The sequence below is a fragment of the Macaca nemestrina genome, chromosome 7 (assembly GCF_043159975.1).
Source record: "Macaca nemestrina isolate mMacNem1 chromosome 7, mMacNem.hap1, whole genome shotgun sequence".
Lineage (NCBI taxonomy): Eukaryota > Metazoa > Chordata > Mammalia > Primates > Cercopithecidae > Macaca > Macaca nemestrina.
This window is the reverse complement of record NC_092131.1, coordinates 76,390,598-76,417,417: the sequence shown is the minus strand read 5'-3', so window position 1 is coordinate 76,417,417 and position 26,820 is coordinate 76,390,598. Positions and strand designations below refer to the sequence as shown.

Below are 26,820 nucleotides of genomic sequence, written 5' to 3'. Positions count from 1 at the left end.
AATGGAGATAGTGAGAGGTAGCCCCATAACTATTCTTCTCTATGGCTTTTAGAAAGGAAGAGACAGCATCAACTACTATGAGACGAGAGTTCATAGTATCCTAAAGGTCTAGTTTGCCCCCACTTCTGATATTACGCTGGTTGGTCAGATTTAAAAAGGGGAAATACCCTTAATGTCCTCAGAGCATCCCTAGTCTGGATTGTGAGAAGAGGGCTGAGGGACTCCATTGGGATTTAGTTATAACCAAGTATTGGAGGAACTTAGGAAGATTCAGTCCAGTCTACAGATAGATAACAAGGACTTGAAGACAGTGCACAGAGTTACAATCTAATAACAGATGTACTTTTGCTTTCCTTAGAAGCATAACTTTTTCTCTCCATAGTGATCATCTAAGAAATCTCAGATTTAGAAACTTTTGCAGCTGGGAAGCCAAACTAAGGCAAGTTTTAGATTTTACTTACAGCCTTAACATTCTTGGGCCTGCCAGGAAGTGACAGTTTTCATTCACTCTGTAAAGCTGGGAAGTTCTGAAGCCAGGCATTTTATTCACATTCTTAAATATGACATTTCAGTCCAAACCTTGGTAGTATAACCAGTGTTTCCTATTGCATCTTGCTTATAAAGAGAGCAGATTTTTTTTCCCCCGAGACGGAGTCTTGCTGTCTCGCCCAGGCTGGAGTGCAGTGGCGAGATCTAGGTCACCGCAACCTTTGCCCCTGAGGTTTTAGCAATTCTGCCTCAGCCTCTGGAGTAGCTGGGATTACAGGCACGTGCCACCATGCCTGGCTAATTTTTTGTGTTTTTTTAGTAGAGATGGGATTTCACCAGGTTGGCCAGGCTAGTCTGTGAACTCCTGACCTTGTGATCCACCTGCCTTGGCCTTCCAAAATGCTGGAATTACAGGCGTGAGCCACCATGCCTGACTGAGAGAGCAGATTTTTACTGAACTTACATTACATAAAAATAAGAATACTCATTAATGGTTTCTAAATTTTGTAGGAATCAAGTTGTGAGAAAAAGCAAAACGTTCCCGCCCTTGTTCACAAAGGATATGTTATCAAATTATTGCAAACTCTAAATAACTTATGACAGAAAATTTCCTAAATCTGGAAAACAAAACACTTAAGTCATAAAAGCACTATCCTTAACAATTACTTAACTTCATGTAATTTTGTTTTGCTCAGTCTTAATTAACAATTTTGGACTATAGCCAATTGCAAGTGCTTCCAGAGAAAAATTTAAGATAATAATTGTGGATAACAAAAATTCAGAACAGCCACAGTCAAAGATCTGATGAGCGTTCATAACTAACAAAAAAATCTAGGTATTTTGGTAGCATATAACCAATTTCACATCATGACATATTCCCCAACATACCAGAATTTTAGGAATCTTAAACAATTTTGGAATACCTTTTAATAATACATTTTTACAAGCATAACATAAAGGAAATTCTACCGTGTTTCTTATTTGACAGTGCATCCCATATTATTTACCAAATAAGCTTAATCATTTAAAATCTCTACAAGATGAGAGATACACCCTTTAAGGCTCTCCAGGGGGCTCACCTGTAAAATGTCAAAGTTAATTTTAGGCCAAGAAGCTTGATTTAGGATTTGGATCCTGGGAGAACCTACCAAAGACATCAAAAAGTTCAAAGTACTTCCTTCAGCAGAATCATAGGTCACTGCCAAATAGTAGTTACTCGTTTAACCAGAGTGACAATCAAAAGACTTCAAAAGCAATACAGAAAGTTACATGAATAGAAAAACCTTAACCTTTTTAAACCTCAGTCTTCCTAAGCAATCTTTGTTTCCTAGGCCAGTTACTTTGAGCAGGGGAATACATTTAGTAACAGCATAGGAAGTCCTGGTTACATGAAATAATTCAGACATTTAAGCCCTGGTTACATGAAACAGTGCAGACATATAAAAATACAGAACCAATTTATACTGGAATAAAATATTGCTTTTCTAGACCTTCAAGATAGACCTGAAACCAGAGAAACTAGACAGTTCTCAGGAAGAAATGTGGCAGAAAGAGACACTTATTTGTGATTCAGAGAATGGCTATTATAGAAACAGACTTAAGAATTAAAAATCAAAACCTCTTGCAGTCTTACCAAGAGCAAATTGATGTCTTAAGACACTCTTGTTATTTTAACATAGAGGGCCAAAATTAGAAGTTCTGTGTTTTAATATCAATGTTCATTCCCTAGAAAGACTGTTAAAAATTTGTTTTCATTATAGTCAACTTATTCACACACCAAATTTCTTAAAATTTCTATTTATTAACCTTTTCATGACTTAGACCATCTATGACATGCTTGGACTTTGTACCTTTCCCTATACTGCTCTTTCTTAAAAAACCAGTCATTTTACTTTAGGACAAAGATTTACTACGTAAGATTCTTTCTCATACAAAATTATGATTTCTCATACAAAATCTCTTTTGTTCATATCCGTAACTTTCTTATATGTCTCTCTCCCCTTACTACTGGTTCCTTTTTATCTTGTTTCTATTTCCTTTCCAAATCCATATTGTGAAACTCCTTTTAAATAACCTCCAAATTAGACAAAATAATTTTTTTCTCACTGACGAACATATTTTATGTGTTTCTTATAATTTTTTCTTATTAAAAACACACCTGGCCAGGCATAGTGGCTGACGTCTGTAATCCCAACAGTTTGGGAGGCCGAGGCAGGCAGATCATGAGGTCAGGAGTTCAAGACTAGCCTGAGCAACTTGGTGAATCCCCATCTCTACTAAAAATATAAAAATTAGCTTGGCATGGTGGTGGGTGCCTGAAATCCCAGATACTCAGGAGGCTGAGGCTGGAGAATTGCCTGAACCTGGGAGGTGGAGGTTGCAGTGAACTGAGATCGTACCTCTGCACTCCAGCCTGGGTGACAGAGCAAGACTCCATCTCAAAAAACAAACAAACAACACCTTTTTGCACAGTTCATTTGAAGAATTATAAATTAGAATTTTCAACATGTAGTAACCTTAAATTTTATTAAAAACATAGAAATCTTGCTGGATGTGGTGGCTTACACCTGTAATCCCATCACTTTGGGAGGCCAAGGTAGGCATATCACCTGAGATCAGGAGATCGAGACCAGCCTGGCCAATATGGTGAAACCCCGTCTCTACTAAATATACAAAAAAATCAGCCAGTTGTGGTGGCGGGTGCCTGTAATCCCAGCTACTGGGGAGGCTGAAGCGAGAGGATCGCTTGAACCCAGGAGACGAGGTTGCAGTGAGCCAAGATTGTGCCACTGCACTCCAGCCTAGGTGACAGAGTGACACTCCATCTAGAAAAACAAACAAACAAAAAATAGAAATCTTGAATTGCCTATTGTATATCAGTCTTTTTACAAATAAGAACCATTTTGTAATTATTAGAAAAACATGTTTCCCTATAGCATAATTTTTAGAGACCAAACATATTTAGTCTTTCTATTAAATTTAAGAAGTCAAGTAGAGACCTACTTTTGGTCCTTTCATGGCCATCATTTTGTCACCAAACCAATTGGGTCAGTTTGCCTGTGGACAATGGAAATCCAAACACCAAAGCACCAGGTTTTTACATTGAGAAAGGTTTATTGTGAGTCAGCTAACAAGGAGACAGAAGGAAATGCTCAAATCCGTCTCCCTGAGCTGGGGGCTGATCAGCTTTTATAAGCATAGGCTAATGAGGTATGATCTTATTATATCTTGCAACAAGGTGATGCCAGGAAGCCTGATCTGATTGGATCCTGCCATAAGGTATGCCAGGGCTCAATCTGATTGGATCCTGGATCCTGCCATGTGGTGTCCACCTCCTAATTCAGTACTTACTACTCAGTCTAAGCATTAGGTTCTGCCCATGGTCGTATGCTTGGTTTATCAGCAAGCCTTTATAGAAAGCCTACTATGTGTGATGAATGTACTGGCCCAGGTGTTTTTCAGGTACATTAAATTCAATTTAGAGTCATTTGAAATGAATTGCCTTAGCCGTGAAGTATTTTTAGTTCCTTGGAACCTTAATAGCAGTTTTTGTTGTTGTTGTTTTTCTGAGACGGAGTCTCGCTGTTGCCCAGGCTGGAATGCAGTGTCACAGCCTTGGCTTGCTGCAACCCTGCCCCTTGGGTTCAAGAGATTCTTGAAAAATAGTTACCCCGAGACTACCCATGACCAACATCTATGAAACTGTGGAAATAAATAATTGAAAATCTAAGTTGCTGGAGCTTTAAATTATTTTGAGCCCTTAAAGAAATGCGATCATGAAGCCTGAGTCACATGACAGGCAGCTGTAACCTAGAAAGGTATAACTGTTTCTCTGATTACAGATTAGCCTTTGTTCTTACGTATAATGTTTCAATGTTTTATGCAATGTCGTAAATGAATAAAGCGTGTCAGGGAACGTTCCTTCCCTCTTCTCTGTTGATTTTCCTTATAGATTAACTTCCCTCTTAACCTTTCTCATAAAAAGACTTCATGACTATCACATTGTCTTAAGATGGAATATTAAATATACTCTTAAATTGGAAAGGAAATGAAAACCAGCTGTAAAGAAAACAAGCCGTAGGGAAAAGAAAACAAACTGTAACTAAATTGTTATAACTCATAAATCAGCCTTGTATAGAAAATGTTGTGATCCTGTTAAATTTCTTTGTTTTCTTCCTATATGCAAGACCTTAACTTTTAACTTCAGAGTGCTGACTCCATTTCTCTGGAGTCTGTGTTTCCTGGATGGCCATTCCTAGTCTTTCATATGAATAAACTCTTTTAAACTGGATTCTGATCCTTTCGATTACTTCAGGTTGACAAAACCATACCCCAAAAAGATGAAGAATAGTTTTCCTTTTATATTTTTGGCACTAAAACTCCTAGCACTGGCAGACTGACATGTCTCTGGGTTTCAGAGAACATCAAATGACCAGAACATCAAAATCCTGTCTCTACAAAAAATACAAAAATTGGCCAGGCATGGTGGCACACGTCTATAGTCCCAGCTATTAGGGAGGCTGAGGTGGGAGGATCACCTCAGCCCAGGAGGTTGAAGCTGTAATGAGCTGTGAGCATGCCACTGCATTCCAGCCTGGGTGATAGAGTGAGACCCTGTCACAAAAATGAATAAATAAATAAGTAAAAGCATGATTCTATGGAAAGGACATATTACATGTTATTAAGTTTTAAGGAGCACAATATGAAATTATATACAGTTTCCACTTAGGTTTAAAAAAATCAAGCCTTTGCATGTGTTCATTTAGCCATTCATTCCTTGAAAGAAAACATCTTAAGCGTCTCCTGTTAGTCTATTCTGTGCTAAAGTGATCTAACTCAGTTACAGTTTTATAGGAAGACAGATCATGAAACAACAGTAAATGAATGATACCCTTCTCTTCACTCACTGCTCTCTAGCCATATTGATCTTTCAATTTCTCAAAGTTAGCAAGCTCTTTCCTGTGCACATTTTACTGTCTTCACAGTGCCTCTTATATTATAAAGCTGGTGATTATGTATTTATAAGGATAGTTATCTACCTGATATCTCTGTCTCTATATTGTAACTTCTTTGAGAGCAGGAATCATGATACCATTTAATTGTCAATACTTAGCTCAATACCCAATACATAGTAGGTATTCAGTAAACATTTCTTGGGCAAATGAATGAATACATGATTAGGGGAAGTATGTAGTAGAAACACTTTAATCTAATGGGAGTTAGTGGAGATTTCCCCAAAGAACTGAATTTTAAGCTGAGATCTGAAGAATGAAGAAGAATTTGCAAGCGAAGAAGAAGAGGCAGAGTGTTCTAGAGCTTAAGCTTAGATATTATCCTAAAGGCAAGAGAAGAGTTTTAAACAAAATGTAGTACTATCAAATTTCCATTTTCCAGTGTTGTTAGGCATGGACTAGATAGGCAGTGCTGGAGCCAGAGAGGTTGTTTTGGAGGCTTTAATAATAATAGATGGTGGTGGCCTCACTTGGGTTCTTGGCAGTGGAGAAACGGAGAAGTGGGTGTGTTTGAGAGATTTTTAGAAGGCAGAATAACTGATTAGAGATAGTGAAGGAAAAGGAAGAGTTAGTGTGATTCCACATTTCTGCTTTACAATTGAGAAGATCCTTGGGCCATTAATGGAGAATAGGGACTCCATTAAAGGAAAGAAGTATCTGAGGAGTAAAGAACCTGAGGTACCCTTGAGACCTATCTAAATGAAGGTTGAGCATTAAGGACTTCGTTATATAGGCGAATTTTCTGGGTATAAATAAATGCCTTGAAAGAAAGAAAGAAAACTTTAATAATATTGGGACTCAAGTTATATTAAAATTTTTATTATTAAATTTTGGTTTTCATTATTGTATTTTTGTGAAGGAAATATAAACTTAAAAAAATTATATTAGCATGGGAAATGCAAAATTAAAAAAAAAAAGGACAAAAAGCTAATACCTTCTTTAGGCAAAATGTGGGCTACACCCAGTAAAAATAAGTGAATGGTCCTAAATAGAAGCCTACTGGGAAATGAGTTCAACATTAGCATGTATGTATGGGGATGAGTCATCTGGAAATTTAAACTTGCCATTCAAAGAAGGCCTCCTAGTGGAAGGGCCTGTCATTTATTCATCCATGTATCCTTCGGACTTAGCAAAGTGCCTTGCACCTAGCAATGGCTCAAGTGATAGCTATGATTTTAGATTTATTATTAACCCATTAATTTTGTTTACATCACTATTCAACATTGAATTTTTATACAATGATATAATCTATGTGATCTTTTTAGGTAGATTGGGGTCAACTGGACTACTTAGTTGTTGACATGCCACCGGGAACTGGAGATGTGCAGCTATCAGTCTCACAGAATATTCCTATAACAGGTAAATCTTCAAAGTTTAAAGTAATTTGTACTTTTTTTGATGTGTTGTTATTGCTATACCAAAACACAAACTCCACATCAGGCAAATATTTTATCTTAAAAATATTCATTCACTTATAAATTTTTCATTAGAGATCAGAAGCATAAATTATTCAAAATATTACCAGAATAAGTATATTTACAAAACCATTACACTTTTGTTACTAGGAAGAGCAAAGTCTCTGGTTCTTGTTGTTCTTGGGAGAAAGAATTTGTCCAAGAGACAATTTTAGCAAAAAGAACAGAGAATTTATTGAAGAAAGTACATGCCAAGAGAGGAGCAGGCTGGAAAAACAGCAGTAGGAGCAGCAAGGGTTAAGTAGTAGCAGAGACAGTACGCTCTGAAAGAGGAGGCAGAGTGAGCTGCTTGAAAGAAAATGAGCCAACAGCCCTAAGAGTTCAACATTGCAGTTTTCATTGTGTTGAACTCTTTCTTTAAGTTCCTGTCTGTCTCAAGTCTCGGCCTTTGTCTTTGGCTAGTTTCCTACTTCTGCTTTAAGTCTCTACCTTGTCCCTGATTAGTTCCTGCCACAGTTTTGTGGGATTCTCTTACTCTGAGTTGATGCACATGTGTGTGCCCTGTGTTGGATATGAAGTCTACTTAATGGCATTGTTGCTCCTTACTGCCACCCCAGGAAGGTCGTATAGCGGTTAAATCTGTACTTGCTGTGCCTGTGTATCTCTTAAGAATTTCCCCTTTGCCCTCTTTCCCTCCTTATCAGCATGTAGCTAGCTACATTCTGACAGGTTAACTATAGAGTGAGCAATTACTGGGCATCTTAAGGGGTATTTCAGGGTGTTCCTTTCTGCACAGGTATTTCCGCTCCTGTCTACTTATACCCAGCATGCAGGTTTTGGGTGGTCTCTGGGATGTGAGATTTTCTAGTCCTCCTTTTCTCAGGCGCTCTCTTTCCTGCTTATGTCTAGCTATCTGTCTGCTCTAACACTTCACAAAGGTGGTAGTATAAATCTGTGTTCTGGGAAAGCAGTAGCATTAAGTATTTTTTAGGCAGAACATGACTGGTTCACTGCTGTGCAGCATTTATACCACTGGTACATGACAGGCACTTGGTAAATATTTATTGAGTGAACACTGAATAAGAATAAATATAAGGAAAATTGGCTTTTTGGTAAATACAACTGTGGGAGAATCTTATAGTCTGCTAATTAATATTAAAGTCAAGAAAAAATAAACATAGCTTATATCAAATACATAATACTTCAATATGGTAGTGCATATCTTTTTTATGATACAGAATTTAAATATTAGTACAGTAGTTACCCGTTATATTGAATCTGTTTCTAAAGATTTTCCTAGATTCCACTAGAGAAATAGTTGCAAATCTCTCATATATGAAAGGATTTCTGGGAAAATAATGGAATTTTAAAGTATCTTTGCTAATTAGTTATATGCTGATTACCAAACAATATCATTGACATTTAATGATTAAAAGGTTTAGAATCTAAGTTTTTGACAAAATATACATGTTATTGGAAATATCAGGTATAACCTTATTAATAGAGATACTTTTGCTGTTTTAACATATTTATAATCTTAATGGAGTCTGAGACTTTTTCTTTGGTAAGGCAGGCTGTAAAGTATGAGATGGGAGTAAAATGATATATGAAAATAATTCATTTTTTCATACTGTGATTTTTCTTTCTTTTTTTGCTATTTTCTTTTTAAGGTATTTATCATTTTAGGATTTTATATTTACAAATTTTGAGAATATTTACCAAATGTTCATTTAAAAAAAAGTGCTTCTGATACCTTGGAATGCCTTTTGCAAGCATACAAAATGCTTACATTATTCATATAGATAATACATTAGTAAAATTGGGCTAAATTATCATTTATGCCTCGAGTAGTGACTTGGCACCTTGGAAAAGTTTAAGTTACCTCACACAGATAAACTGATGTTGCCTAAGCAGTCTTTTTCTCCATTTACTTTTCTTTAAGCTCCTTTGGACAAGATTTATGATTAAATTACCCTATTTTAGTTTGTATTTATACTCCAACACCAGCATTGTATATAGATAGAGGTTGAGATTTTCTTCCCCATTCTTTCTTATATCCTAAAATTTAACCAGTATATTTCTTTTTTCCTTTCCTCTGATGAAGAGTCTGCCATGTAATAGGCAATTTATACTACATGAGAGTAAGACAGTCTTTTTTTGTTGTGGTGGTGAAATGTGCAGAACAGTTAAGTAGTACTATTAATATATTGACACTGTTGTGCAGCCATCACCACTGCCATCGCCTTCATCTTCTCAAGCTGAAACTTTGGAGCCATTAAACAGTAACTCTCTGGTCGGGTGCTGTGGCTCACGCCTGTAATCCCAGCACTTTGGGAGGCCGAGGTGGGTGGATCACGAGGTCAGGAGATCGAGACCATCCTGGCTAACACAGTGAAACCCCATCTCTACTAAAAATGCAAAAAAATTAGCTGGGTGTGGTGGTGGGCACCTGTAGTCCCAGCTACTCGGGAGTCTGAGACAGGAGAATGGCGTGAACCCGGGAGGTGGAGCTTGCAGTGAGCCAAGATCACACCACTGCACTCCAGCCTGGGCAGGAGAGCAAGATTCTGTCCCCCCCAAAAAAACCCAAAAACCAGTAACTCTCTGTGGATCCTCCGTTCTCCCCAGCCTCTGATAACCACTATTCTTAATGTATTTTTTACATTAAAGGAAGACCAAGCAAGAAACTATACTTTGAAAGACTGCATTAATGCCAGGTGTGGCAGCTCATACCTATAATCCCAGCACTTTAGGAGGCCGAGGCAGGACGATCACTTGAACCCAGGAGTTCAAGACCAGCCTGGGCAATATAACGAGACGCCATCTGTACAAAAGAATTAAAGGAAAAAAAATCATCTGGGAGTGGTGGCGTGCACTGGTGGTCCCAGCTACTTAGGAAGCTAAGGCAGGAAGATCACTTGAGCCCTGAAGGTCGAGGCTGCAGTGAGCTGTATTCAAGCCGTTGCACTCCAAACTGGGTGATAGAGTAAGACCCTGTTTCAAAAATAAATAAAAATAAAAGAAGATTTAAAACCTAAAATTTATTTTATGATTTATTATTAAACCATTATATCAATAAATTTTGATTCATATGCAACGTAAATACGTAGCACTGTAGAGGAGAAAAGGATGAGTAAATCAGTCTATTCCCTAGACAAGAGTTCCTTACCTTTTTTGACTTTCAGAGTTTTTATGAGAATTTGATGAAAACTATGGATTTTCTCCAGGAAAATATATTTATATATGGTATACAGAAACATTAATTTTGTATATAAATTTAGGAAATTTACACTGCTCAGGTTAAAAGCCCTAGCTCTAAGAGGTAGAGCAAGGTGAGGAGCAGGAGAGAGTGGCTGGTAAGAAAAGAACATGTATGACTAATCCAGAGTATGAGAAGTGCTTATGAGATATCTAAACCCAGGCTATGGGTTTCAAAGGAAGAGACTATGAGATTAAGGGGAATACAAAACGCTTCATGGAGATGGACCTTGAAGAATAAATATGATACATTGTAGAACATTCAGGATTTCTCCATACCTTGCTTTCTTTGTTTGTTCTTTAATAATTTAATCAATGAAAAGCACTAATTCTTTATGGGCAATAGATTTCTGTATGAAATGGTATCATGGTGATTGCCTGTTAATAATAAACTGCCATTGGATGACAGTCTTCCATACATTAATTTTCAAATTTAATTCTTACAGGTGTTATATGATTGCTGTTTTCTTAAATCTCAGAAGGGTTTAGTGGCTTTCATAAGAAAACACAATTACAGTAAATCATAGCTAAGTTTCATATTCATTTTGACAGAGTTTAAAGCTTATGCTGTTGACCTCTACATCAGACTGGCCTAATGTAAAACCCAACAATGTTTGACTCATAGATTTTTCTGAGTTTAGCCCTAATCCATTAAAATTAATTTAGGTTGAAATTATTCTAATCTAGTTAATCCCTGATAAAAAATAAATTTATCTGTGAATATGCCTAGATTTGTGGACCCCTAGGGGCTGAATATCCAACTCGTGATCTGGATTGGTGCTTACTATATTCAGTAATTTTTTTGAGCCCTAAGAGACTACTTTGGTCCTCTTTAACTCACACATTCCAGGAGAATTCTGGAGGTAGTCTAGAAGCAGTTTTCTTCTTCTTTTAGGAGTATAGCCCCAAGTGATTCTTGAAGAGACCACTATTATCTTTGTGCTGATTCATATACCAGTCTTGAACATATGGCCCGTTTTCAGACACCCTGGCTCTCTGTATAGAATTGTAGCAGTGAGTGTTAGTACATTCATATTGTGGTTATCAAGTCAGTATTAAAATGGATAACAATGAAAGACTAGATTTCCTACATTGAAGTTGTATTAATTTGTATTTTATAATTATAAAAAATAGCAGCAAGGAAATGCAGATAAACAAACAAAAAGTAGCAAACAATAAAAATGTTCTACCAAAAAGGATGTTGAAGGGAATTTGGGGAGCATGTGATTGTGTCTACGTGTGTGTTAAAGTGTGTATGTTAAAGCCTTAGTTCCTGAGGTTTGGGTTTATTCAGGCCAGTGTCATTTCACAGATAGCATATCTAAAAAGGTACCAAAAATGATCCAGTTCCCAAGATTTCGAGGGAACGGCAGCAACCAAGGAATTGCTGGCCTGGCTGAATCATGACTTTCATAAATTTACATAACCTGTAACAGCCTGTCAGAATCATGTCTGCTCTTTCAGACTTAACTAAATTATATGTTCTCTAATTATAAACCCAGTTTTTCTTTCCTTATCATTGACTTTAGAACTCTTTTAAGATACTCTGTGTTCTTCTACCTTTTCTTATGTCCCATATCCTATAAACAACATAAGCTCTTTAGATTCCCATTTGAGTATCCCTGTAATTTGACCTCTCTCTCCTTCCCAGTAAACACCTTCATATAATTTGGATCCCTCTAAAAAAAAACCCTTTGTACTCACTACTCCTACCTTCCCTTTACTTTCCAGAGTCTGTCTTTACAACGCAGTTGATTCTCACTTAGAATGCCTTTCCTCCCCGTCAGTGAGTACTCAAATCCTGTGTAATCTTTAAAAGCTATCTAGCTCAAATGTCTACTCCCTGCCATCTTCCCCAAATCCCCACTTAGGAATCACTTCCCCCTCGTTTGGAAATCACATAGCATAATATTTGGATCATTCCTATAGCGCTTCTGACGTTCTTCATTCAAAACCTGCATACCTATGTTATCTTCTCTAGCAGACTGTTAACTTCCTGGAGGGCTAGGCTGTTTTTCATTGGGTGCCAAACTCAGTGCCTTTCTGCAACTACTCAGGAAATGTTGAATCAATGAATGAGTGTTTTATCTGTGACTGTGTTATCTTTCCAACTAGGCTGGAAGCTGCTTGAATGCAAAAAATTTTTCCTATTTATCATAGTATCTCTTAAAGTACCTTGGCCTATAGCTTATACAATTAATATTAACTGAGTAAATGACAAAGCTACTCTGACTAGCTATTACTGTTTATGTAGAAAGTTTTGTGCCCCCTTGTCTTTCTTACCGTCCTGCTGATTCATCCTATAAGCCCCTCACCCAAGTGTTTTTTCTGTGTATATGTTAAAGGAAGCATTTTTCAAGGAAATATACATTTTATTTTATTTCCCCTCTGAGAGAAAACTACTTTCATTTTAGGTATTTATTTATGTTTTTTTTTGTTGTTGTTGTTGTTGTTTTGCTGTACCGTATATAATATCCATGTGATCTGTTGATGCCTTTTAGTATTCCCTTTGTTTTAGTGTGTGGGATAGTAGTGTGCATGTAGGCATTTGCTATTTGATTACTTACAGGCTCTATATTAAATTACTAATGAGAATAACTAGTGTTGTTCCTAGTGTTGTTCCACTGTAATACAGTAATTAGAAATTATCTTATTTAGGGGGCGTGGTGGCTCATGCCTGTAATCCCAGCACTTTGGGAGGCCCAGGTGGGTGGATCACGAGGTTGGGAGAACGAGACCATCCTGGCTAACACGGTGAAACCCCGTCTCTATTAAACATACAAAAAATTATCCGGGGCTGGTGGTGGGTGCCTGTAGTCCCAGCTACTCGGGAGGCTGAGGCAGGAGAATGGCGTGAACCCGGGAGGCAGAGCTTGTAGTGAGTGGAGATCCTGCCACTGCAGTCCAGCCTGGGTGACAAAGCAAGACTCCGTCTCAAAAAAAAAAAAAAAAAAGAAAAAAAATTATCTTATTTACCTGAAGTGATGTTTAGTAAGGTGCTAAATACCTTTCTGATCCTCTGTCCTTACCTGTGGAAAACTTGCTTAACTCCACAGACTTGTAAGGATCAAATAAGATAATGAATGTAAAGGCTCCATCTAAATGTGTACTATTTTCTAGAAGCTACAGGAACACTATCAAAAAGTTTTTTTGTGGGCAGGGCGGTTAGTAGTGAAATGTCGTGAATTAGAAAGAGCCTTTCTATCAATTTTGCATTTCTGTAAGCTATGTTGAGAATAAAATCGGATGTTTTATACTTGGAAAGAGACATTCTTTTGAAAGATGCGTAGAGGCAGACCTGTCCACACAGAAAGTATTCTGAAAGAGAATCTTGAATCTTGATATTAGCTAGATACAAGATACAACTGCCCCCACAAAAAAAAAAAAACACCTTTTTTATAGTGTACATGTAGTTTCTAGAAAATACTACACATTTAGATGGAATCTTTACATTCATTATCTTATTTGTTCCTTACAAGTCTGTGGAGTTAAGTTCTGCACAAGTAAGAATAGAGAATCAGAAAGATTAGTACCTTACTAAACATCACTGCAAGAAATAAGATAAAGAATTTCTAATTAGCAACTCTTTGTATGTGCTCCATCTTGTTACGTAGAATGGATAACAACCTCATTACAGGTACACCTTGGGAGTATCACAGGTTTGGTTCCAGACCACCTCAATAAAGCAAATATCATAATCAAGTAAGTCTCATGAACATTTTGGTTTCTTAGTACATACAAAACTTTTGTTTACATAATACAGTAGTCTATGAAGTGTACACAACATTATGTCTTTAAAAATATACATTCCTCAAATATTTTATTGCTAAAAATGCTAATGGTCATCCAAGCCTTCAGCAGGTCATACTCTTTTTGCTGGCCAAGTGTCTTGCCTTCACGATTGTGGCTACTGACTGATCAGGGTGGCAGTTGCTGATGGTTGGAGTGGCTGCAGCATTTTCTTAAAATAAGACAACAAAGAAGTTTGCTGCATCAACTGACTCCCTTTCAGGAAAGATAGCCTGTGATGCTGTTTGATAGCATTTAACCAATAGTAGAATATCTTTCAAAATTGGACTCAGCCTTCTCGAGCCATGCTTCTGCTTTATCAACTAAGTGTACATAATATTCTAAATACTTTCTTGTCATTTCAACAGTGTTCACAGCATCATCACCAAAAGTAGATTTCATCTCAGTAAACCACTTTATTTGCTAATTCATAAGGAGCAATTCCTTATCTGTTCAAGTTTGATAATGAGATTTCAGCAATTCAGTCACATCTTCAGATCCCACTTCTAATTCTAATAATTCTCTCACTGTTTCCACCACATCTGCAGTTATTTCCTCCACTGAAGTCTTGAACCCCCAAAAGTCATCTGTGAGGGCTAGAATAAACTTCTTCCAAACTCCTGTTCATCTTGATATTTTGACCCCTGCCCATGAATCACAAATGTTATTTGGTACAGTGAGAATACAAACAACATAATATCGATTAGGATTGTCGTCTTATTATATGGGTGTGGTTTGTGGTACCCAACAACAGTTATAATAGTAACATGAAAGATCACTGATCACAGATCACCATAACAGATATAACCTTAATGAAAAAGTCTGAAATATTGCAAGAATTACCAAAATGTGACACACAGCCACAAAATGTGACTATGTATGCTGTTGGAAAAATGGCACGGGTAGACTTGCTTGACACAGGTTTGCTACAAACCTTCAATTTGTAAAAAATGCAGTATCTGTGAAGTGCAGTAAAGTGAAGTGCAATAAAATGAGGTGTGACCATATAAGAAGAAACTTTAAGTTAAAAAAAAAAAACTTATTTGTGTTAAATATTTTTCCTTCTTTTTTCAACTGAAGTGCTGTGTATGATATCTGAAGACTGTCTCAATTTGACTTCAACTCTTGGAATTAAGTGAAGACTTTATGCTTCATATGAAATATGTGAAGCATGCTTTCTCTTTTTAAGGATTGGAGAGTTTTAGTAATTTATTTATATTAAAGTGCTGTATTAGAGTCCTAGCAGGAAACAGATGACACACCTTAAAATGAAGTTTAATGAAGCGACTAGTTACATAGGAGTGAGCAGCATTAAGAAAACCAACCAGAGATGGTGACGTACCCAGGGACTAGTGACAGTACAACTTGTTATTGCCCTTCTGCTGGAAGGGGCAAGGGAGTGAACTGTGTTAGTGGAACTTGGAGCCTGCTGGAGCCATGGAAAAGGGGTTGCCTGATAGAAGAAGCTATGGCTCTTCCCAGAATTGCTACAAGGCAGGAAGGAGTGTTGGGTGAGGTAGGTAATAAAACTTCAAATTCTTTCTCCTCCCACAGTCTCATCTCCTGTTTGTCCCTCCTCATAGTGGATCCTCATTGAGAGCCAGAAGGCAAGGAAACTTGGGTGATACAGTCCACAGAGGTCAGCTCCTGGGGGACTGATCAGGGCAGAGGGCATTTGGGCAGAGTTTAAGGAATGCAGAGGGAGACTGCCGCAAGTGGAATAATTAACACAACATTGCTTCTTCATGGATATAATTGTGAATTAACAGCTTGACATAGATGAAATACAAAGAAAGCGGACAGAATCTCTGCCCTCTTAAAAGATTGTATGCTAATTTAGACACCCGTAGTACAGTCAAATTAGTGAAAATTAATACTATCACAAGGCAAAATTATACTGTCATAAACCTACAAACAGAATATTTATGTTGTAGATGAGCAGTGATACAAGTATATTTTGTGTAATGGGGAGTAATAGATGGAAGAGTTCATTTTGATAGGATAGTTAGAAAAAAGTTCCCCTTCACGTTATTAAGTAAGATTGATATAGGAATGAAACTTTTGGAAATCGTTCTTATAATAGAACGAACAAAGATTGAGCAACTGAGTGGGAAGCTATCATGATCCCTTCTTTGTTCCTTCTGTTTTCTTCCAGGGAACAGCAGAAGTGGTACAGGACACAGCTAGACAGTCCTAGTGTGAGTCCTATTTTGATTTCTTATCTCCTAGAGAGAGAGAAGCCACTATGTATGACAGTAGTGAGCTAGTTAATATGCTGAATATTGATGGGCTCACAAAAAGTTGCATTAACAGTTTGGTGTTATATTATTGCTGTGGTTTGACTGTGTCCCACAAAAGTTCATGTGTTAGAAACTTATTTGCTAATGTAACATTATTAAGAGGTGTGGACTTTAAGAAGTGATTGGGTCATCAGGGCTCTATCCTCATGAATAAACGAATGCCCTTATCCCAGGAATGAGTTAATTCTCAAGGGAGTTAATTAGTTTTTACAGGAGGGAGGGAGTTCTCTCCAGAGCAGGTTGTAATATAATAAAAACAAGTTTAACTTATTCTTTTTTTTATTTTTATTTATTATTATTATTATACTTTAAGTTCTAGGGGACATGTGCACAACGTGCAGGTTTGTTACATATGTATACTTGTGCCATGTTGGTGTGCTGCACCAGTCAACTCATCAGCACCCATCAACTCGTCATTTACATCAGGTAGAACTCCCAATGCAATCCCTCCCCCCTGCCCCCTCCCCATGATAGGCCCCGATGTGTGATGTTCCCCTTCCCAAGTCCAAGTGATCTCATTGTTCAGTTCCCACCTATGAGTGAGAACATGCGGTGTTTGGTTTTCTGTTCTTGCGATAGTTTGCTGAGAATGATGGTTTCCAGCTGCATCCATGTCCCTACAAAGGACACGAACTCATCCTTTTTGATGGCTGCATAGTATTCCATGGTGTATATGTGCCACATTTTCTTAATCCAGTCTGTCACTGATGGACATTTGGGTTGATTCCAAGTCTTTGCTATTGTGAATAGTGCCACAGTAAACATACGTGTGCATGTGTCTTTATAGCAGCATGATTTATAATCCTTTGGGTATATACCCAGTAATGGGATGGCTGGGTCATATGGTACTTCTAGTACTAGATCCTTGAGGAATAGCCATACTGTTTTCCATAATGGTTGAACTAGTTTACAATCCCACCAACAGTGTAAAGGTGTTCCTATTTCTCCACATCCTCTCTAGCACCTGTTATTTCCTGACTTTTTAATGATTGCCATTCTAACTGGTGTGAGATGGTATCTCATTGTGGTTTTGATTTGCATTTCTCTGATGGCCAGTGATGATGAGCATTTTTTCATGTGTCTGTTGGCTGTATGCATGTCTTCCTTTGAGAACTGTCTGGTTCATATCCTTTGCCCACTTTTTGATGGGGTTGTTTGTTTTTTTCTTGTAAATTTGTTTGAGTTCTTTGTAGGTTCTGGATATTAGCCCTTTGTCTGATGAGTAGATTGCAAGAATTTTCTCCCATTCTGTAGGTTGCCTGTTCACTCTGATGGTAGTTCTTTTGCTGTGCAGAAGCTCTTTAGTTTAATTAGATCCCATTTGTCAATTTTGGCTTTTGTTGCCATTGCTTTTGGTGTTTTAGACATGAAGTCCTTGCCCATGCCTATGTCCTGAATGGTATTACCTAGGTTTTCTTCTAGGGTTTTTATGGTATTAGGTCTAACATTTAAGTCTCTAATCCATCTTGAATTAATTTTCGTATAAGGAGTAAGGAAAGGATCCAGTTTCAGCTTTCTACTTATGGCTAGCCAATTTTCCCAGCACCATTTATTAAATAGGGAATCCTTTCCCCATTTCTTTTTTCTCTCAGGTTTGTCAAAGATCAGATGGCTGTAGATGTGTGGTGTTATTTCTGAGGGCTCTGTTCTGTTCCATTGGTCTATATCTCTGTTTTGGTACCAGTACCATGCTGTTTTGGTTACTGTAGCCTTGTAGTATAGCTTGAAGTCAGGTAGCGTGATGCCTCCAGCTTTGTTCTTTTGACTTAGGATTGTCTTGGCAATGCGGGCTCTTTTTTGGTTCCATATGAACTTTATAACATTCTTAATATCTCCTTAGCACACGATTTACTTGCCTTTCTTCTTCCTTTTTTTTTTTTTTTTGAGACAGAGTCTTGCTGTGTTGCCAGGCTGGAGTGCAGTGGCATGATCTTGGTTCACTGCAGTCTCCGCCTTCCAGGTTCAAGCAATTCTCCTGCCTCAGCCTCCCGAGTAGCTGGGACTACAGGCGCATGCTGCCAAGCCTGGCTAATTTTTTTGTATTTTTAGTAGAGACGGGGTTTCACCACGTTGGCTAGGATGGTCTTGATCTCCTGACCTCGTGGTCCACCGGCCTGGGCCTCCCAAAGTGCCTGGGCCTCCCAAAGTGCTGGGATTACAGGCATGAGCCACCGTGCCTGGCCACCCTTCTTCTTTTCTACACAATGTCGTGATGTAGTGGGAAGGCTCTCCCAGAAGTTGCTGCCATGCTCTTGGACTTCCCAGCCTACAGAACAATGAGCCAAATAAACTTATTTTCCTTATAAATTACCCAGTCTCCGACATTCTGTTATGGCAACAGAAAACGAAATGAGACAATTCATAATGAGGTGATGTCCTTTCTTCCTGTCTAGGACCTTTCCTATCTGGACGCTGCAGATAGAAAGCCAGAGGTCTTTCTGTCTCTCATTCATTTAAATGAGATGAGATAGGAGTTTTAAATTAAGACATTGTGATATTTCAGTCATTGTTTAAAGTGAAAGATATTTATTGTTTGTGAAAGGTGTCAGGCCTATTGTCACAGTGACTAAACTTCCATTCACTCATTAAAAATTCTTGAGAAAAAATTAAACTTACCTACCCTGGTATTTTTCCTTCCATCAGCAGTTTACTTAATCACTTATCTCTTTTTGGTAACACTCTTTGACTCCCAGTTTGGACAATGGTTTCTGTAATGAGGAAACCTATTGGGGATTAGAGGATCAGAAACTTATTGCTGCCAAGTTAAATAAATGAATGACCCATACACCATTACTTTAAATAGTTTCCTTGATTGTTTGGCATTTACTCTTTCAAAGCAAAAGGAACATAGTAATTTCACTTAGGGAAACTAAATAAAATCTTTCATTTTTAAAAAAAATAGCTATTTTTTCACTTCTTATTTTCAAATTTGCAAGAGTAATTCTTTAAAGGCATCTAATGCCAGTCTTTTGGAAAACATTGAAAACTCAAAGAAAAACATTTGGCTGTTTTGGATTTTAGTGCTGTGTTTCCCCTAAAACTTTACAATTTATAATGAGTTCAAAATGTAGCTCTAAAAATAACCTTGCACCTTAAAGGTAGAGGAATTAGGACATTACTTTTCCTAATATTAAGGAATATTAAATTTTCATTTATGTTTTCAATTTTCAGAACAGAACATTAAAGGAGGCAATCGATTTTGGACTCTTTTCAAGCACACTATCTTTCCATGCAAATGTTGGGCAGAGTTATAATTAATAGATAACTTGGCAAGAGTTGCATGATGTGGAAAGAGTTATTGTTTTATTCATCAAGTTAAAAAAATTCTTTCTGAAATAAATTGGTTTTTTTGTTACACAAATTGTAACCAACTACTGGAAACTGCATTCCAGGATTTTATCTTTTAAGGAATTCCTGGAAATTCAGTTTGCAACTTTAGCTCTGGTTAGATTGGGAATCAAATTTATAAAATCAAATATAATGCCATTACTAAATGCTTTCTGTCTTTTTTTTCTTTTCCTCCTTTCTTTCCTTTCTACCTTTGAGATGGAGTCTCTCTATATTGCACAGGCTGGTCTCAAACTCCTTGGTTCAAGGGATTCTCCCACCTTAGCCTCCCAAGTAATTGGGATTACAGGGATGCACCACCACACCTAACTCTCAATCTAAATTTAAGAAGAAGTAAACTCTTTAGGGCTCTTGTATTTGGCTGAACATATATGAAATACAAGGGAAGGGACATAATTTTTGCCCTCTATGAGTTTGTAAGCTAATATAGACAGTAGTAATACAGTCAAATTAGTGAAAATTCATACTGTCACAAGGCAAAATTGTACTGTCATTAAATCTATGAACAGAATATTTATATTGTAGATAAGCAAGTATATTTTGTGTAGTGGGGAGTAGAAGTAATAGGTAGATGTTACAGTTAAAAGTTCAATTAACAGTTCAAAGAAATAGCTTGAGAATTAATAACTTCTGAACTATGACATGAAAAGGAGTAGGAGTTTAAAAGCTTCCCCAGGTGATTCTTACTTAATCAGCTTTCAGCTTCACTTGTCTAGACCAACCCATCTGATGTTTGAATTCCCTGAATTCCTATCAAGAGGTCATCTAGCCTGTATTTGAATAGTAAGTTTCTGAGATAGTTCATTCCTTTTTATAGTACAAAAACAGGCACATAGACCAGTGGAACAGAATAGAGAGCCTAGAAGTAAGGCCACACACCTATGACCATCTGATCTCCAACAAGGCTGACGAAAAACAAGCATTGGGGAAAAGACTCCCTATTTAATAAATGGTGCTGGGATAACTGGCTAGCCATAAGCAGAAGACTGAAGCTGCAACCCTCCCTTACACCATATACAAAAATCAACTCAAGATGAATTAAAGACTTAAATGTAAAACCCAAAACGATCAAAACCCTGGAAGACAACCTAGCAATACCATCATGGACATAGGAATGGCAAAGATTTCATGACAAAGATGCTAACAGCAATCACAACAAAAGCAAAAATTGGCAAAAGGGATCTAATTAAAATTAAGAGCTTCTGCACGGCAAAAATAAACTATCAACAGAGTAAACAGACAACCTACAGAATGGGAGAAAATATTCACAAACTATGCATCTGACAAAGGTCTAATATCCAGCATCTATTTACAAGAAAAAAATAAAACCATTAAAAAGTGGGCAAAGGACATGAACAGACACTTTTCAAAAGAAGGCATACATGCAGCCAACAAGCATATGAATAAAAGCTCAAAATCACTGATCATTAGAGAAATGCAAATCAAAACCACAATGAGATACCATCTCATAGCAGCCAGAATGGCTGCTATTAATACAGAGTTGAAAAATAACAGATGCTGGTGAGATTGCAAGGAAAAGGGAACACTTATACACTGTTGGTGAAAGTGTAAATTAGCTCAACCATTGTGGAAAGCTGTATGGTGATTCCTCAAAGAGCTAAAGACAGAACTGTCATTTAACCTAGCAGTGCCATTACTGGGAGTATACCTGAAGGAATATAAATCATTCTGTCATAAAGACACACGCACATGTACATTCATTGCACTACTACTTACAATAGCACAATAGCAAAGAATGCAATCAACCTAATTGCCAATCAGTGGTAGACTGAATAAAGAAGATGTGATATATACACACCATGGAATACTGTGCGTCCATAAAGAAGAATGTTCCTTTGCAGGGACGTGGATGGAGCTGGAGGCCATTATCCTTAAGTGCCTAATGCAGGAACAAAAAAATACCCCATGTTCTCACTTATAAGTGGGAAGTAATCATGAGAACACATGGACACAAAGAGGGGAGCAACACACACCGGGGCCTCTCAGAGGGTGAAGGGTGGGAGGAAGGAAAGGAGCTGAAAAAAAATAACTATTGGATAATAGACTTAATATGTGGGTGATGTAATAATCTGTACAACAAACCCCTGTGATACAAGTTTACCTATATAACAAAACTTCACATGTAACCCCGAACCTAAAATAAAAATTTTTAAAAAAAAGAAAAGAATTTTTGGGCATTTCCTTCATGATATGCCAGACAGATCTTAATGTCTTAAAGTTCAGTGAATAGTATAATGACCAATATGTGGTCAGGTTCATACAAAACACCACTTTTGAATTCATTAAACATTTATATGTAGGAAAAAATACAAATCCCACATTTTAAAAAGTTTGTGCACTTGGTCATAGATGTTAGAAATTTGATCAGGATCTGAAATGTCGCTCTGAAGAATGCCTTCACATCTTAAGTATGACAGTATTTGGAAATAGAGCCAAGCTTTCCATATAAAGTCTCTGTCTCTATTCCTTTATTTCCTGAAAAATACCTGGTTAAATAAAGTTAGGGTAATGGTAATCAGAGAGCAGCAGTTCTCCTCTCTGGAGTTTATTTTAGGGAAAGAATGTGTATAAAAAGGAACGTGTTCTGTTATTAAACGGTCTTTGGTATTGGTTTGCTGTAGTCATGAGCAAGCTGAGCTATATGCGCATCACAATTTGAAATGCAAAATATTTAATCTTAGAGTTCAACATGAACAAACACTGGAAACCAAAATAGTTTTTTCAGTTATAGAGCCATATGTGTACAAGTAAGCTCCCCAAGGTGTTTGCTAATCATTATAAAGATAGATTCAAGACTGGAAAAATACAAGGGTTTTATCTTTTTTTTTTTTTGGTTTTATTTAGTTTTTGAAGGATTTTTTTTTTGTTATACTTTAAGTTCTAGGGTACATGTGCACAACATGCAGGTTTGTTACATATGTATACATATGCCGTGTTGGTTTGCTGCACCCATTAACTCGTCATTTACACTAAATATTTCTCCTACTGCTATCCCTCCCCCATCCCCCCACCCCGTGACAGGACCCGGTGTGTGATGTTCCCCGCCCCGTGTCCAGGGGTTCTCATTGTTCAGTTCCCACCTATGAGTGAGAATATGCGGTGTTTGGTTTTCTATCCTTGCTGTGGTTTGCTCAGAATGATGGTTTCCAGCTTCATCCATGTCGCTACAAAGTACATAAACTCATCCTTTTTTATGGCTGCATAGTATTCCATGGTATATATGTGCCACATTTTCTTAATCCAGTCTATCATTTATGGACATTGGATTGGTTCCAAGTCTTTGCTATTGTGAATAGTGCCGCAATAAACATACGTGTGCATGTGTCTTTATAGTAGCATGCTTTATAATCCTTTGGGTATATACTCAGTAATGGGATCGCTGGGTCAAATTGTATTTCCAGTTCTAGATCCTTGAGGAAGCACCATACTGTCTTCCACAATGGCTGAACTAGTTTACAGTCCCACCAACAGTGTAAAAGCATTCCTTTTTCTCCACATCCTCCCCAGCATCTGTTGTTTCCTGACTTTTTAATGATTGCCATTCTAACTGGTATGAGATGGTATCTCATTGTGGTTTTGATTTATACATCTCTGATGACCAGTGATGATGAGCATTTTTTCACGTGTCTGTTGGCTGCACAAATGTCTTCTTTTGAAAAGTGTCTGTTCGTATCCTTTGCCCACTTTTTGATGGGGTTGTTTATTTTTTTCTTGTAAATTTGTTTAAGTTCTTTGTAGATTCTGGATATTAGCCCTTTGTCAGATGGGTAGATTGCAAAAATTTTCTCCCATTCTGTAGGTTGCCTGTTTACTCTGATTGTTTCTTGTGCTGTGCAGAAGCTCTTTAGTTTAATTAGATCCCATTTGTCAATTTTGGCTTTTGTTGCCATTGCTTTTGGTGTTTTAGTCATGAAGTCCTTGTCTGTGCCTGCGTCCTGAATGATATTGCCTAGGTTTTCTTCTAGGGTTTTTATGGTTTTAGTTCTAACATTTAAGTCTTCAATCTATCTTGAATTAATTCATGTATCAGGTGTAAGGAAGGGATCCAATTTCAGCTTTCTACATATGGCTAGCCAGTTTTCCCAGCACCGTTTATTGATTAGGGAATCCTTTCCCCATTTCTTGTTTTTCTCAAGTTTGTCAAAGATCAGATGGCTGTAGATGTGTGGTGTTATTTCTGAGGCCTCTGTTCTGTTCCATTGGTCTATATCTCTGTTTTGGTACCAGTACCATGTTGTTTTGTTTACTGTAGCCTTGTAGTAAAGTTTGAAGTCAGGTAGCATGATGCCTCCAGCTTTGTCCTCTTTGCTTAGGATTGTCTTGGCAATGCAGGCTCTTTTTTGGTTCCATGTGAACTTCAAAGTATTTTTTTCCAATTCTTTGAAGAAAGTCATTGGTAGCTTGATGGGGATGGCATTGAATCTATAAATTACCTTGGGCAGTATGACCATTTTCACGGTATAGATTCTTCCTATCCTTGAGCATGGAATGTTCTTCCATTTGTTTGTGTCCTCTTTTATTTCCTCGAGCTGTAGTTTGTAGTTTACCTTGAAGAGGTCCTTCACATCCCTTGTAAGTTGGATTCCTAGACATTTTATTCTCTTTGAAGCAATTGTGAATGGGAGTTCACTCATGATTTGGCTCTCTGTTTGTCTGTTATTGGTTTATAGGAATGCTTATGAGTTTTGCACGTTGATTTTGTATCCTGGGACTTTGCTGAAGTTGCTTATCAGCTTGAGATTTTTGGGCAGAGATGATGGGGTTTTCTAAATGTACAATCATGTCATCTGCAAACAGGGACAATTTGACTTCCTCTTTTCCTAATGAATACCCTTCATTTCTTTCTCCTGCCTGATTGCCCTGGCCAGAACTTCCAACACTATGTTGAATAAGAGTGGTGAGAGAGGGCATCCCTGTCCTGTGCCAGTTTTCAAAGGGAATGCTTCCAGTTTTTGCCCATTCAGTATGATACTAGCTGTGGGTTTGTCATAAATAGCTCTTATTATTTTGAGATACGTTCCGTCAATACCTAGTTTATTGAGAGTTTTTAGCATGAAGGGCTGTTGAATTTTGTCAAAGGCCTTTTCTCCATCTATTGAGATAATCATGTGGTTTTTGTCTTTGGTTCTGTTTATGTGATGGATTAGGCTTATTGATTTGCGTATGTTAAACCAGTCTTGCATCCCAGGGATGAAGCCAACTTGATAATGATGCATAAGCTTTTTTAATGTGCTACTGGATTCGGTTTGCCAGTATTTTATTGAGGATTTTCACATTGGTGTTCATCAGGGATATTGGTCTAAAATTCTCTTTTTTTGTTGTGTCTCTGCCAGGTTTTGGTATCAGGATGATGCTGGCCTCATAAAATGAGTTAGGGAGGATTCCTTCTTTTTCTGTTGATTGGAATAGTTTCAGAAGGAATGGTACCAGCTCCTCTTTGTACCTCTGGTAGAATTTGGCTATGAATCTATCTGGTACTGGACCTTTTTTGGTTGGCAGACTGTTAATTATTGCCTCAGTTTCCGAGCCTGTTATTGGATATTCAGAGATTCCACTTCTTCCTGGTTTAGTCTTGGGAGGGTGTATGTGTCCAGGAAATTATCCATTTCTTCTAGATTTTCTAGTTTATTTGCATAGAGGTGTTTATAGTATCTGATGGTAGTTTGTGTTTCTGTAGGATCAGTGGTGATATCCCCTTTATCATTTTTTATTGCATCTATTTGATTCTTCTCTCTTTTCTTCTTTATTAGTCTTGCTAGTGGTCTATCAATTTTGTTGATCTTTTCCAAAAAAACAACTCCTGGATTCATTGATTTTTTTGAAGGGTTTTTTGTGTCTCTTATCTCCTTCAGTTCTGCTCTGATCTTAGTTATTTCTTGCCTTCTGCTAGCTTTTGAATATGTTTGCTTTTGCTTCTCTAGTTCTTTTAGTTGTGATGTTAGGGTGTCAATTTTAAATCTTTCCTGCTTTCTCTTGTGGACATTTAGTGCTATAAATTTCCCTCTACATACTGCTTTAAATGTGTCCCAGAGATTCTGGTACATTGTGTCTTTGTTCTCATTGGTTTCAATGAACATCTTTATTTCTGACTTTATTTTGTTATGTACCCAGTAGTCATTCAGGAGCAGGTTGTTCAGTTTCCATGTAGTTGTGTGGTTTTGAGTGAGTTTCTTAATCCTGAGTTCTAATTTGATTGCACTGTGGTCTGAGAGACAGTTCGTTGTGATTTCTGTTCTTTTACATTTGCTGAGGAGTACTTTACTTCCAACTATGTGGTCTGTTTTGGAATAAGTGTGATGTGGTGCTGAGACAAATGTATATTTTGTTGATTTGGGGTAGAGACTTCTGTAGATGTCTATTAGGTCTGCTTGGTGCAGAGCTGAGTTCAAGTCTCCTGGATATCCTTGTTAACCTTTTGTCTTGTTGATCTGTCTAATGTTGACAGTGGGATGTTAAAGTCTCCCATTATTATTGTGTGGGAGTCTAAGTCTCTTTGTAGGTCTCTAAGGACTTGCTTTATGAATCTGGGTGCTCCTGTATTGGGTGCATATATATTTAGGATAGTTAGCTTTCTTGTTGAATTGATCCCTTTACCACTATGTAATGGCCTTCTTTGTCTCTTTTGACCTTTGTTGGTTTACAGTCTGTTTTATCAGAGACTAGGATTGCAACCCCTGCTTTTTTTTTTTTTTTTTTTTTTTTTTTTGCTTTCCATTTTCTCGGTAGATCTTCCTCCATCCCTTTATTTTGAGCCTATGTGTGTCTCTGCACGTGAGATGGGTCTCCTGAATACAGCACACTGATGGGTCTTAACTCTTTATCCAATTTGCCAGTCTGTGTCTTTTAATTGGGGCATTTAGCCCATTTACATTTAAAGTTAATATTGTTATGTGTGAATTCGATTCTGTCATTATGATGTTACCTGGTTATTTTGTCCATTAGTTGATGCAGTTTCTTCCTAACATCAATGGTCTTTACCATTTGGCATGCTTTTGCAGTGGTTGGTATTGATTGTTCCTTTTCATGTTTAGTGCTTCCTTCAGGAACTCTTGTAAGGCAGGCCTAGTGGTGACAAAATCTCTCAGCATTTGCTTGTCCTTAACAGTGGATTCATTCTAACAGAATCGGATCTTCTTGCTTCATTTCTTTAATTTGATCTTCAATCACTGATACCCTTTCTTGCACTTG

At 37.4% G+C, this 26,820-nt stretch overlaps 1 protein-coding gene across 10 annotated transcripts in view; it reads left to right on the top strand.

Annotated features, from left to right (window-relative positions):
- Nucleotides 1–26,820, top strand: part of LOC105477943 (NUBP iron-sulfur cluster assembly factor, mitochondrial) — a 483,889-nt gene that overhangs the window by 182,314 nt on the left and 274,755 nt on the right. For all 10 annotated transcript variants that reach the window (XM_071100355.1, XM_071100351.1, XM_071100354.1 and 7 more), the window contains exon 7: nt 6,767–6,860. In XM_071100355.1, the coding sequence (XP_070956456.1) occupies nt 6,767–6,860 (94 nt within the window). The remainder of the gene's footprint in view (nt 1–6,766; nt 6,861–26,820) is intronic.